Below are 13,996 nucleotides of genomic sequence, written 5' to 3' on the forward strand. Positions count from 1 at the left end.
ACTATACGAAGTTTTAACAGATGAATATAATTAGAGAGTATACGAATCCATAATATTCAGGGATTTTAAACATTTAGCAGCCTGCAGAGGGCGCTCTCGCTCTGTGTTGAATCAAATCTGCGACGTAAAGTGAAACGTCATCACGCTGCGCTTCCTGGTTCGGACTTGTTGCGGGAAAACAAACTTGTTAACATCTTTGAACGGTTTATCTCCACCTGTAAACATTTGGTGTGGGGGTTTTCAGATGAGATAAGGATTTAGCTAATGCAGGTAAATGTAAGAGTAACTGTATAACATGTGCTCTCTAGAGGCTCTGTCGTAGTTTTAAAAAAAAGTTAATTGGGTCGCTGCTAAAGCTAACAGTGAAGCTTGCTAATTCAACTTCTACCAGTGTCTCATAATAAAACTGGTCATTTTGAGGTGAAGACACAAATTAAATTATCTGCCTTCTCTGTAATATCCAGCGTAAACCTATACCAATAATCACATGTTTGACTTTTTTGATCGCCATCGGTTTTTGTAAGATAGAAATATGTTGTTTTTTTTTGACTGTTAGAGGTTAATTATGTGTCTAATTTGACAGCTGAATTAATTTCAGGCTCACAATCTGTAGTAAATATCAGTAGCAAACATGTTGTGGTTTGATACCGATGCTGCTTTTTAAGGCTAGTATTAGCCCATATCAATAGTTTAGCAATGGTGGCCAAAGTTTCTTGCAAGTTTGTTGAGGTGTAAGGGACAGTAATTAAAAATACTAATATCCTCTACCTAATCATAAGGGTTTTTTTTTAAGAGATCTTTCATTTCTCAGAGTGATAATACCTTGCCCTTTTTCTGTGCATCTCAGAGATGCTGACTGACTCTTAATTAGTGCTTTATTAAATGCAGGTGTGCTTAGGCCTGTGGCTCATCAGTTACAACACAATTCAGCTGTACATGTATGTAATGTATGTTGCCTGCTACAGCTGCCTCAGAGCGATAAAAGTGAAGGCCATTTTCTATTTGATCAAAGTATTTTTTTTAAATAACTTAAACCTATTCTTTGCTTGTATTTTCTAATTTACATTGTTTGAAATTTAACAGTGTATAAATTATGTTTTGAAGCTTCATTGATGAGGTAAGTTACTACTGCAGTTTTACAGCTCTTTTCAGCTCTAAATATGAGTTGCTTTGATTAGAAGTTTTCATATTTCCCAGATTTTGGTTTCTCTTCACTTCAGTTTTACGTTACTGACCACAGGACCAGAATCAGTGGAATTAGTACAGCATGATGAAAAGGCTCAGTTCACTGTGTCAGCAGCACATGGACAGACTGTAGACAAACATTAATGAAACATATTACACAGTAAATAACTCACAGTTGCTAATTAATTGTATGATATTAGCTAATCTTCTGCCTGTCTGCAGGTGTCCCTGGCCTCTGGAGATCCTCTTCATCAGTCCATGGAGTCACAGGGAACTGAATCCCCGCCGTTGGGCCCGAGGCCAATTGAAGTCATCAACTCCATCCGGGAGCGCACAATCGCAGAGAACAGCATGGTGGTCCTGCTGCAGGGCCTGCAAGGTGAGGTGACCACGGTGGACCTGAAGAACGAGAGCACGGCGCGGGGCCGCGTGGTCAACGTTGATGCCTTCATGAACATACGTCTGGAGGATGTGCTGTACCGGGACAGACGGGGTCAACTCACCAAGCTACAGGACCTGTTTGTCACTGGCAGGAACATCCGATACGTTCACATCCCAGACCATATGGACATAATGAAGACCATGCAGAGCCAGCTGGCCAAGATTCACAGAGTCCGCAACTTTACCAGTGACGGAGGAGGCAGAAAAGAGTACGCCAAGAACACAAAATAACTTTTCTTTTTCATAGGATACAAACCTCAGTTGGATACAGCTTGTGCAAGGTTAAGACCAGTCCCAAAACACTTGGAGGCAACAAGCAGTTTTTCTTATTTATTTTTCAGATTTGAGGACAAGCATCACACTAGATCAGCAGTTTACAACCTGAGGAGTCACAAAATGATTCAAGGGATAAGAACAAAAAAAATGCACAAAAATACTTATAGTGAATACTTTTACCTCTTCAGGCCTTTAAAAATCCCACAAATGAAACACTCTTTGGTTTAACTGCTGACAACTTATGTGCACACTAAGGCCACGACCTGTGATGACGGGTCACAAGCTGAAAAGGTTGGCAATATAGTCTGACTGATTCTGATTTTTGAGGCTGATACCAATAATAATATTTGAGTTAAAAAAAATCAAATACCGTATATTGAGTGATACTCATTTTTTTAAAGAAACGCATAAATTGGGCTGCAATTAACAATTGTTTTCATTATTGATTAATCTGCTGATTATTTTCTTGATTAATTGATGAATCTTGTGTACAGAATGTCACAAAACTGTAAAAAGTGACCATTATAATTTCCCAGAGCCCAATGACGTCTTCTAATGTCCTGTTATATCTGACCAACAGTCTAAAACCCAAAGATATAGAGTTTACAATGATGTGAAATAGAGAAAAGCAGCAAACGAATAATCGATTATCAAAATACTTGCTGATTTAATTATGTCAATTGATGAATCGGCTAACTGTTGCAGCTCCACACATGAACATTTCTGATGAGGATCCGTTCTATTTGTTTTTAAAAGAGTTGTGGTCAAGATATGTACTGAGCGGGACATTTTACAGCGGAAAAATAATCTTGTCAGTTCTCTCTGGTGAACAAACTATGTAACGGAGACATTTTCTATCTTTCATCTTTGTATTTCATGTTACTTATCAGCCAACATGTACAACGATACCAATATATCTGTGATAAGCTGATATATTGGTATCATTCGGGCTCTTGTGTGGAACCACTGGGTTGCTATTGAGTTGAACACTGTCTCTTTGTGTTTTGGTAATTGGGTTTAAGGTTTGTAATTGATACAAACAAACCGTCTTCAATTTATTTTGAAGAAGTAAGAACAATTTTTTGAAATACATACAAGAATTATGAATAGAGATGCTTAGAATTAACTCAACCGTCTGGTCCAGCACATAACCGCTGTATTAAAAATTAAATGGAACATATTACAATTAACAGTGGGTGGAAGTGTGGCCTAGAGTGTCAGTGTATTTGCTCTTGACTAAATTATGGCATGCACCATAAAGCCCGTCTGTCTCTGTGAAACCAGCCCAAAGTTAATAACTGCCCATATGCAGGAAAACATTAGTCATGTTCAGTGCCAGTCTGGTGGGGGGAAAAACAAGCAGGCGTGTTTCCACAGCTTCCACCTCCACAAATATTTCCGCTGCATGCATCAGTGAGCTGTCACTCTCCTCCTGTGATTGGTGCTGTGACATCCAGCCGGGCAGGACGGGACTCCAATGGAAACAAGCAGAGCGGGTGAAAGGAAGAGAGTGTTTCGCTTGGAAACTGCCATCTCAGTGTTCTCCCGATAGACAAATACGATTGGGAATTTGAGGAATTCGCAATGCGGTATGTTATTCCTACACAGTGTCAGGAAGAGGACAGGCCTGACATAACACAGGCGGATGCAGCTGGTGCAGATAAACCCTCCACTGTAGATGGATGGGAGTGCAATCTCCAGCCATGTCATTTAGACAGAGTGAAACAGCATTAAATTAAGAGCAATGTGCACGCAGGAATGTCCCTTGGCGGTTGGATCATTGTTTTGACTTTGGCCTCAGTGTGTTTTTTAGGGACATTTTTCTCTTGACTGCTTTAAAACCAACCTTGAGAGCGTCTGAATGACAGCAGCCCACACAATGACTGCTTACTGCTTTGCTAAAAACATGACAGTGCCACATCAACCCTCACTAAACTCAGAATAGCACTTTACAGAGGCTCAACCGCATAAACAATTCTTTTACAATACATAACACGGTCTGATTTAGTGTCACAGACTCCACCTGTGGTCAAAGAAGTACTCAGATCCTTTACTTAAGTAAAAGTACCAGTACAACAATGTAAAAATACTCCACCCAAATAAAAGTCCTGCTTTCATTTTTTTTTACTTTAGTAAAAGTACATAAGTATTAGCAGCAAAATGTAGTAAAGTACTTGATTTGCAGAACAATGGTCCCTGTTATATATTGAATTATTAGATTGTTGTGTATGAATAAATGTGTAAACTGCATTTTACTGTTGAGGTGAAATTACTGTAGCTGTATCTACTTTATATACAGTTAGTTTAGTCTGGTGAGTCTAGGGGTCAGTCCCTTGGGGGTCGTGAGTTATTAATGAGGTAGGAAAGAAGAAAACACACATTTCTGCTACCAGTGGTGGAAAGAAACTAAGTACATTTACTCAAGTACTGTACGTAAGTGCAATTCTGAGGTACTTGTACTTGAGTGTTTGTAGTTTGTTACTTTAAACTTCTACTCCACTACATTTCTGAGAGAAATATTGAACTTTTCACTCCACTACATTTATCTGATAGCTTTAGTTACTTTACTGATTAAGACTTTACATAAAAAGCATATCATTAATTTAGAAAATACAAAACATTGTTAAAGATTAAACCTGTAGTTCCCAACCTTTTTGGCTTGTGACCTCTGATTTAAAAAAAACAAAAAAAAAAAACAGTTTTTAGTTGAGGCCCTGTGTCACACATTTAATATTTCTGAGTTGTTTTCAGTTTCACCAAAGAGACATTTCCTCTCCAAACTTCTCAGATGTTTTCATTTAAATGATGTCCAAGGCCCAAAGAAGTAAAATGTTCCGCTATTTCACAAATAAAATCAAAGATTAGAGAAAAGTCCCACAAAAAATGAAAACAGATTTGTGTAGCAGAACTTTTTTTCTTCTTTCCTCCTCAGCTCACAACCCCTCAGATTTATCTTGTGAACTAGCTCCACCTCGACCGGCTGCAACAGTAAAATACTATTTACACATTGATACATTAGTAGTAACAGCCTATTGACATTATGTATATCAGCCACCAAGATAAAAGTCTTGTTGTTTTCAAACCTCAGACCTTGCTCAGAGGTCAGCATGAAAACAGTTTAGATCAGTTAAGATACAATTAAGTAAGCTAAGACTATACTTAAAAATGATGAAATATAGTGGAGTAGAAGTATAAGTTGGCATAGTACTAGTACTTAATTACAGTACAGGAGTAAATGTACTTAATTACTTTCCACCACTGGACTCCACCAAACAACAACACCTGCTGGTCTGCGCTTTGTGCCGCTCCACTGTTTGTTTAATAAACTCCGTTGCCTATTTTTCCCTCCCTTGACGCTGAGATTAAAATACAAAGAGCTCCATTAATCCACGAGCCCCTGAAGCACCGCGGCCCTGTGCCCACAGCAGCCGACTAGTTATTTCCTGTTCCACCCTCCTGGCTTAACAGTGAACAGACTTACTGTTTGTGGCCAGCAGAGGAGAGATCACCTCCCTCTGGTCAGCAGTGTGGCTCACATCTGCACAGAGGAGAAATATCTCCAGTTCTAAATGAGGACTCTATAGTGTAGTTTACCTGCATTTCTGGGGCTTTTTATTTTGGAGTCAGATGCCAGTGGTACAGGCATGAGTTTTACTCATCTGTCTCTCAGGAAAAGGAAACACCTCCTCCTCAACACGAGTCTGCAGCATTTCTGGCTGGTCCTCCTCTAAAGGATGACAGGGAGTGGATCATAGTGGAGGGCTGCTCCCTCTCCGGCAGTCCAGCAGCAACATCAGCTCCTCTGTCACGAACACTGAGTGACCGACAACCTCTCACCGCTTCTCTGTCCACATTATGGGATCTTATCCAAGTGTTGGCTGACAGACCAGGTCCAAATCTGGATCAAAATTTGTTTTTCAGTGGAAACTTTGTGTTCGTCAAGCTGTGCAGCTCTCATCCAGGACCAAGGTGAGTGATGGTCTGACTTCAGATGATGTTTATCTTTTGCTCTTTTTCTTCAAATATATTTAATTTTCATGTAAATCAAACTTTTATTGCACATCACAGGGGGCTTTCTGTCAGGAAAATTGACTGTCAGACCTTTTTAGAAACTCAGATTTTTAACATTTTTACATTTTCACAAGGATCTTCCCAAATATACTACAATTGCTGCTGTCAGGCAGTAAACAAGGAAACAAACTAGTTTATTAGCAGGGCCTGCACCATGTTGTTTACAATACCACAGACCATAAAATTCTTTATAGTTGCAGTAGCTACAACGTGCCAAGAATCATCAACACTTTGAATATACATTCAAAGAGAAAACCCAGCTTGTTTCATGTATTCTTACACTTTCTTGAGACCTCTTTTATTCACTTTCTACTGTGCTAGATGGAAGTATTTTTGACAGCAACTCCCTGTCTGAGAGACTGTAAACATTTAGTGGAAGCAGGGTTGACTGCTGTTGTAAAATAACTTATTTGGTTTTCAGGTTTCATCTTTTGACTTAAATAGGATTATCTAAGGAGGAAGTGTGGGAGGGTTGAACGGGAGTACATTTTATGGGGTTACATAAAACAGCTACAGCTGCCGGGCTTTGCATGAGTATAGTTAAGTCGAGAAGTTATTGGACTTGTCTGGAAATGTTAGGTGTTAAATCTGTCTGCCCGAGACCGCGGCTGCATAAAATGGACATTTGTCTCCCTCTGGTATTTGTGTTGTGCTTCCAGCTCGGACAAACCTCGCCACAAACTGCCTGAATTTCTGTGGAGCTCTGCATAAAAATATATGTATAGTGTTATTCTGTAAGTGAGAAAGCAGAACAAGAGTGCTTCTGCGAGGACACAGTTTTTTAAACTTATTAGTGTTGTTGCAAAGTCTCCATCTTATTGATTCTGTCTATAATTAAGTCCTAAAAATATCAACCTTTTTCCAACAGAAATCATCTTGTTTCAAGACATTTCCAGAAACGGGTGTCTGGAGCTTAAAACGTGAAAGAATAAGTCAGGTCACTGCACTAAAATAAAGAAAAACTAAACTTGATTTTGCAATAAAACAACTGATTCACATTGGAAAAAAATATTCTTACTGTTTCAGTAAGAATATTTCAGTTCATGATGCTTGCACTTTCTTACCGAGTAACAAGACTGATTCTCTGAGTGTGAAGCCAGCAGCCTGTTAGCTTAGGTTAGGAAATAAAAAAGATTGTGCAAGACAAAATTATTAGTGTTTCAAAATGTTCTCAATTTTTTCTTGCCAAACACTGTTTAGTTTTACCTCTTCAGGCCTCTAAAAACTATTAAAGGAAAAACACTTATTCACTTTCTTGCCGTGCGTTAGTTGAGAAGATTGATTGACTCACATGTCTGCACACCAAATATAAAGCTATTAGCTTAGCATAAATACTGGAAACAGCTAGCCTGGTTCTGTCCAATGGTAACAAAATCCACCTACCAACACCTCACTAAAGTTCACTAATTGTGAACATTGTGATTTGTTTAATCCGTACAAAAAATGTGTAAAAACAATATTTAGATGTTTTACAGGGGGTTATGTGCCAAACTATTTATTGGTCCAGAGCAACTGCCTGGCAACTGTCTGCTACAAGAAATATTTTGGCACTTAACTTTCCGTAAAACAGCAAATTGTTGTTTTTAAACTTCGGTTTTAAACAAACAAGATATAACGTGTTATTAGCTTTATAGGTGCTATTAGGCGTATTTTCTACCTCTGCACTGAGCCAGGCTAGCTGTTTCCCTCTGTTTCCAGTCTTTATGCTAAAGCTAAGCTAACTGGCTGCTGGCTGTAGCTTCATATTTAGCGTACGAACACGAGAGTGGTATCAATCTTATCATCTAACTCTCGGCAAGAAAGCGAATATATCCCAAAAATGTCAAACTATTCCTTTAAAGACTCAAATTACAGAAAATATGGCTTGATAAGAAGGTAATATCTGCAGTGTGATCAATGTTACAAGTTTGATAAATAGTCTGGTGGGCATGTAGAACTACTTGGTGTAAAGGCCAGTCTTTAATTAAAACAAACACTGTTTGACTACACCAACTGAACCGAAAACTAAATTGCCCACTTATGCTGTTATGGTCTGGGGCTGCAAATTGAGGGTGCAGATGGAGTCGTGCTTCTTCTGTCTGTGAGTTAAATGCCGAACAGAAGGCAGTGCTGGTTGAGATCCACTGGTTCCCATGAGTCAGTGGACTTGAGTCAGCCACCAAACCAACTAACAGTGTAATTGACACCCCCCAAAAAAAAAAAAGCCTTAGAGAGTTTACAGGGTCTGCCAAGAATCACCAGGATAAAGATCAGGGTGGGAGAGCAACTCAAGCCCCCAGTGGCCATGATTGGAGCAGGGCACGATTCTGTTGTCCCTGGAGAAAAAGCACCAGAAAGAAAAACATTCAGCTCCCACACACTTTGTTGTTGTAATGACAGGGAATGTGAGGGGGTGGGAAATATCATTCATCATGTTTACATCGAGCTTTACTGTAACCGTGGGACCATCTGTGACAGGGTTTCATACCAAATCCCCCACTTAAGCCTCATCTAACCCTCAGTTTCTCACTCGCTTAAAGGATCGGTTCACCCAAATTACATTTTTAGGGACTATTTGTTCTGTAGAAGGTAGCTTCAATGAGGTCTGTGGATTATTCAGTAACCAGGGATTGTTTCTGGAAAGACATACTTGTGTTGCTGTTGAGTTTTTGTTGGTTTGTCGGTCGGTCAGTTGGTTTACCACTTTGGTCCAGACTGAATAATCTTAACAACTATTGGATCTATTGGCACAAAATCCAGATATTAATGGTCCCCACAGGAGGAATAATGAATTTGGTGATTACCTTGACATTCCTCGAGCCTTAACCAACCCAACCAACGAGTACTAACCAATCAGAGAGAGTGCTGGCAGAAAGCTGGCAGGAAAAAAATTACGCATTTCACCACCATCCACAATTAGTTTAAATTTTTTGCAGCTGTGAGCAGCTCCTCTGCTTAATGCATTGCATTGTGGGACAATAGTGTGCATCAACAACGCACATAAAAATTTGCATTCAGTCAGTATGCATTTCTAGAATGCATACTGACTTTTTTGAGTACACTTATTTTTGTCACTTTTCCAGTGTGAACACACTACAGATCCAAAACCTGCTTAGATTTAGTTACAGTATGGAATTGGGACACAGCTCTTGCCTTGTTTATACATCATTTTGATATGACTTTCTCATAAGGCACCCTTTGTAAATGGTTTATAGGTTGTAACTAATGGCTTTATTAATGGTAACAAATAATTTACTAATGCTCTGTAGATCAGTAATAAGTCATTAATTAGAACAACTTTTGGGTTGCCAGGCTGTGATAAATAGCTTAGCTTAATTACTTTGTCTTCTTAGATACTTCTTTAGTTCATCAAGACAACTTCTCCAATAATGGACATTCATAATTCATAAATAACTTATTCAACATTTCCAAGTACAGTTGTGATGGATTATTGTAACAACACTTTATTAACCTTTACTAACGTTTATATATTTATGACAAAAGTGAGAAACCAATGAGCTTTTATTAACAGATTACCAACATTTATAACTGCATTATTACCAAAAGATAAACACCAGCAAAAGGGATTATCACAATGGGGAAAAAATGGTTCTGAATTAATGGCTTCTATAAAGCATTGTAGATTTATGATTTATTAATGATTAGTTACAACTTATAAACGCTTCATAAAAAGTGCCTTACCAACATCAAACCCCATTTTCCTGGATGCTGGAAACAGCCTCCTCAGGCCCTGATGTCATAAATATAAACATCCTTATCGGACACAGAGGGCCCCGCATTGCTGTCCTCACCGCAGGCCTGAGTGTAAAACACTTATAAGGAACACAATGTCCTTGTCTGCTGACCTCTGACACCAGTTTAGATCACAGGAATGATGGGTGGGGAACACATTTTGTCACGCTCTTGGCATCTTGGATGAGCTCAGTCTTCCCTAGTGGGTTTAAAAGTGAGACTATTTGTTCCTTATTAAAGAATAGTGTATCAGACTGAAACATTAATGCTAAACCAACTGTCTGCTTGTGTTTGTTTGTGACAGGATCTGTTGTTGGTGAATAGTGCAGGAGTTCAGTGTGCAAAAGAAAGTCCTGGAGATGGTAGATATTTGAACCCACAGTGAACCAGGATGGAGCCTATTAAGCGAGACATGGAGCTGCTCAGTAACAGCATGGCGACCTACGCTCACATCAAAGGTAAAAACTCAGTGTCTATAACTGTGGTTCCCAAGGAGTGTAGGAAATAAGTCTCCAATGTCATACGGTAACGACAAAACCACAAGTTGTCCTTTTTACACTTTGGTTTTGTTAATTAGTGAGCTTTCGAGTTGCAGGTAGGCGGATTTTGTTAACTTTGGACAGAGCAAGGCGAGCTGTTTCCAGTCTTTATGCTAAGCTAAGCTAACCAGCTGCCTTAGCTTCATATTTAGTGTACAGACATGTGTGGTATCAATCTTCTCATCTAACTCTCAGCAAGAAAGCAAATAAACATATTTCTCAAGATGCCAAACTATTTCTTTAAAATTGAGTTTGAAAGCACATTATTTTCAAGTCTGTCGTAAAACAATACTCACTACACATACTCCATATGTACTTTAAAAGGGTTATCAGTTTATCATTCGCTGTAATTGTTCCTCCTATCCACTGGCCATTAAGACATACTTGGAGAAAAGCAGAAACATTGGGAGCCACTGATCTAGATCACTGCAGATCTCAACAGAAGATTTTTCTTTTGTGCTTTCAGAATTCATTTCACTGTCTAGCCTGAAACAGTTCGAGGGACTTTAGTATCCTGTTTTCTTTGGCTCTCACCACGGCTGTACTTTGACAGCGTATCTGCTCACACTGTTGAATTTCTGGTGCTCAAAAGTAGGCGGTAGAAAAATAATAGAGCAGACAAGCAAACACACGTACATGTGATTTAGTTGCAGTGGTGGAAGAAGTACGAATACACTGATGTAAAAATACTCCATGACAAGTGAAAGTCCTGCATTCAAAACCTTACTTAAGTAACAGTTAATAAGTATTATAAGCAAAATGTAATTAAAGTAAAAGTACTCGTTCTGTGGAAAAATATGACATTATTAGACTGTTAACACTGATGTAATGATACATAAGCAGTGTTTTACTGTTGTAGCTTTTGGAGGTGGAGCTAGTGTTAACAACTTTATATACTTTTGGGTAGTTTTGTCCAGTGTTCCCAACTTGAGTGTCACAAGATAAATCTGAAGGGTCGTGAGATTTTTATTTCAGTTCTTTGAGCCTCAGACTGTTTATAAATTAAACAATCTGAGAAGTTTAGAGGGGAAATGTCTCTTCGGTGGAACTGGTAACAACTCATAGACCCAACTAGACACAGCTTTTTTTGTAATGAGCCAAAAAGTTTGGAAACCACTGGTTTAATCTTTAACAAGGCATTTTATTTTATAAGATTATTATAAATCTTTTTAATGTAAAATGTTAATCTGAAGATAAGCTAGTAACTGCAGCTGTCAGATAAATGTAGTGAAGCAAAAAGTACAATATTTCCCTCTGAAATTAAGTATAAAGTAGCAGAAAATGGAAATTCTCAAAAAGTTTCTCAAAATTGTACTTAAGTACACTGCTTAAGTAAATGTAGCCTACTTAGTTACTTTCCACCATTGTGTTTCTCTGCCCACACAGCCAATCCAGAGAGCTTCGCCCTCTACTTCATGATGGGCGTCTGTTTCGGCCTGCTCATGGCGCTGTGTCTCCTAGTGGCCGGCATCGCCTGCAGGACTCGCCGCCGCAGCAGGCCTCCCCCTTCCCCCGAGAGGAGACAGCTGAAGGAGTCCAGCGAGGAAGAGGAGGATGAGGAGGATGAGAGTATCGCAGAGGAGATCCCCAGAGTGACAATGGGGCCCATGAGTGATCGCAGCAGCCAGTCTAACGGTACTCTGAGGAGCGTGAATGTGTTTGCGTCAGCCGAGGAGCTGGAGAAGGCACGACGCCTAGAGGAGAGGGAACGAATCGTCAGGGAGATCTGGAGGAACGGACAGCCAGACATCCTGGTCACAGGGACGGGGACTATTGGACGAGTGCATTACCACTAATAGACACTTGACGGTGCCCTAGAAATCCACCTCACAGACTGCAAAGGGCAGGACATACACAGGACATTGGATAGAGACCTTTTCACCTTGTATGGCAACCCGAAGTGTTCAATATTGAAATAAGGGACTGTACGAAAATGATTGGGGTGGTGAGGGGGGATGAACTTTGTGTTCCTTACCCCCACAGGGTTTTTAATGTTTTCTTTTAACCCTCCTCTTGATTCAGAAACAACACTAAGAGTCTACAGCCAGGAGCCACGAGCTAAATGCTAATGTCGGCATGCTAACATGTTCACAATGACAATGCTAACATGCGGATGTTTAGCAGGTGTAATGTTTCACCATCGTAGTTTAGCATGTTAGCATGCTAACATTTGCTAATTAGCAAAAGCACAAAGTACATCTGAGGCTGATGGGAATGCCATTAGTTTTGCAGGTATTTGGTAATAAACCAAAGTATTGATGAATTGAAATGTTGACCTCATGGTGGCGCTAGATGAAAAGTCAGCGGATCATCAATGTCATTAGGATTTATCATCTGGGAACCATGAATGTCCGTACCAAATTTTGTGCCAATCCATCTAGTAGATGTTGAAATATTTCACTAGATAAGTGAAAACTTTGACCTGCTGGTGGCGCTAAAAAAGTCAGGGGATCCTGAAAGTCAGTAGGTTTAATCCTCTGGGGACCTTGAATGTGCAAACCTTCTTGGCAATCCATCAAATAGTTGTTGAGATATTTCAGTCTGGACCAAAGCAGTGGACTGACCATGGCTAAAAGAAACTGCAACACCGTCCACCGCCACAGTGTTAAAAAGGTCCAACTTGTTTACTCACGTACCCCAATTTAAATGAAATAAAATACAAATTTAGATGAGAAAAAAAAAAGTCTTTACCTTCAGCCAAAAGAAAAATTACAATACCCTCCCCCCTTTTCTGACGCCCGCTCCCTCCTAATAATGTTTGTACTGTCCCTGAATAACAAAGACATTATGAATTAATCATATGAATAAATACAGACAAAATGTGCAGTATATCCATGATATTTTCAAATAATCAAATACATTTGTAAAACTCAGCTCAATGTTACGAGCTGAGTTTACCTGTTCGTCCTGATTGAAAAGTGGCATTATGAAATAAAACAGTCTTTGGAGAAAAATAGCAAAAAGGGACATATTCAAACAAAAACTGTTGGACTAAAATGAAACTTCCCATGAATGAACGCTCTCATTGTGAAAAGAAGCAGGATAAAATAACTACATAATAATGAGCTGAGTTAAAAAAAAATTATTAAATTATTTCACAGTGTTACATATTTTGTCTGTATTTATTCATGTGGTTATTTATTTCAAAATGTCGTATTCATTAATTTAATATTGAACACCTTTTGTCTCCTTAGATTTTGCATTATATTGCTTGTGACATAAGACATATTTGGCTTCATCTGTATTTTACCATCTTTGCAATGTGAATAATTAAAAGTTTAACCACTTTTTGAATCAACAACAGGGATGCATTGGATCTGTGATTGTTTGTGTGTCAAACAATACGCTTATTTGCTTTCTTGAGAGTTAGATGAGAAAATTGATTACCACTCTTACACCTGCATGGTGAGTATGAAACGTTAGCTGGAGCCGAGCGACGGTTAGCTAGATTAGCTTAGCACAAACACTGGAAACAGGTGGAAACAGCTAGCCTGGCTCTGTTCAAAGGTTTACTGGCACCTCGAAGTGTAAAAAGGACAACATGGTATCAATGTGAGATTGCCAGGCAACCAGGGACACTCCAGGAACTAACCGCCCAAAGAAATAGCTAGGCCCAGTAAAACACAAAATCTTTGTTTAAGTTATTTTTCAACAGTATTGGAAGAAGTAGCCTACTCACATCTTGTACTTAAGTAAAAGTAGTTGTACCACAGTGTAGAAATAGTCTAGTCTAAAAGTACTCATTATGCATA

General features: G+C 39.1%; 2 protein-coding genes across 4 annotated transcripts; both read left to right on the forward strand.

Moving 5' to 3' along the window:
* The first annotated feature begins 115 nt into the window (after nt 1-115).
* lsm10 (LSM10, U7 small nuclear RNA associated) lies at nt 116-3,162 on the forward strand. Of its 3 annotated transcripts, XM_044172944.1 has the most exons (3): nt 966-984; nt 1,084-1,117; nt 1,408-3,162. In XM_044172944.1, exon 3 carries the CDS (start codon nt 1,444-1,446, stop codon nt 1,855-1,857), a length of 414 nt encoding a protein of 137 aa, XP_044028879.1. In that variant the 5' UTR covers nt 966-984; nt 1,084-1,117; nt 1,408-1,443; the 3' UTR covers nt 1,858-3,162. The 3 variants fall into 3 exon arrangements, with proteins under 3 accessions (XP_044028877.1, XP_044028880.1, XP_044028879.1); XM_044172942.1 differs by lacking the exons at nt 966-984; nt 1,084-1,117 and adding an exon at nt 116-270; XM_044172945.1 differs by lacking the exons at nt 966-984; nt 1,084-1,117 and adding an exon at nt 298-420.
* A 1,272-nt stretch (nt 3,163-4,434) lies between these two features.
* eva1bb (eva-1 homolog Bb (C. elegans)) lies at nt 4,435-13,545 on the forward strand. Its single transcript, XM_044172946.1, has 3 exons — nt 4,435-5,871; nt 10,010-10,163; nt 11,631-13,545. The coding sequence occupies exons 2-3, from the start codon at nt 10,097-10,099 to the stop codon at nt 12,038-12,040; spliced, it is 477 nt and encodes a 158-aa protein (XP_044028881.1). The 5' UTR covers nt 4,435-5,871; nt 10,010-10,096; the 3' UTR covers nt 12,041-13,545.
* The last annotated feature ends 451 nt before the right edge of the window (nt 13,546-13,996 follow it).

Source organism: Siniperca chuatsi, linkage group LG17 (assembly GCF_020085105.1).
Source record: "Siniperca chuatsi isolate FFG_IHB_CAS linkage group LG17, ASM2008510v1, whole genome shotgun sequence".
Classification (NCBI taxonomy): domain Eukaryota; kingdom Metazoa; phylum Chordata; class Actinopteri; order Centrarchiformes; family Sinipercidae; genus Siniperca; species Siniperca chuatsi.

Excerpts from the sequence above, each read along its gene's own strand:
- eva1bb (XM_044172946.1), top strand. The coding sequence starts at position 10,097 with ATGGAGCCTATTAAGCGAGACATGGAGCTGCTCAGTAACAGCATGGCG. Across the intron at positions 10,164-11,630 it reads GACCTACGCTCACATCAAAG|CCAATCCAGAGAGCTTCGCC; the intron begins GTAAAAACTCAG and ends CTGCCCACACAG.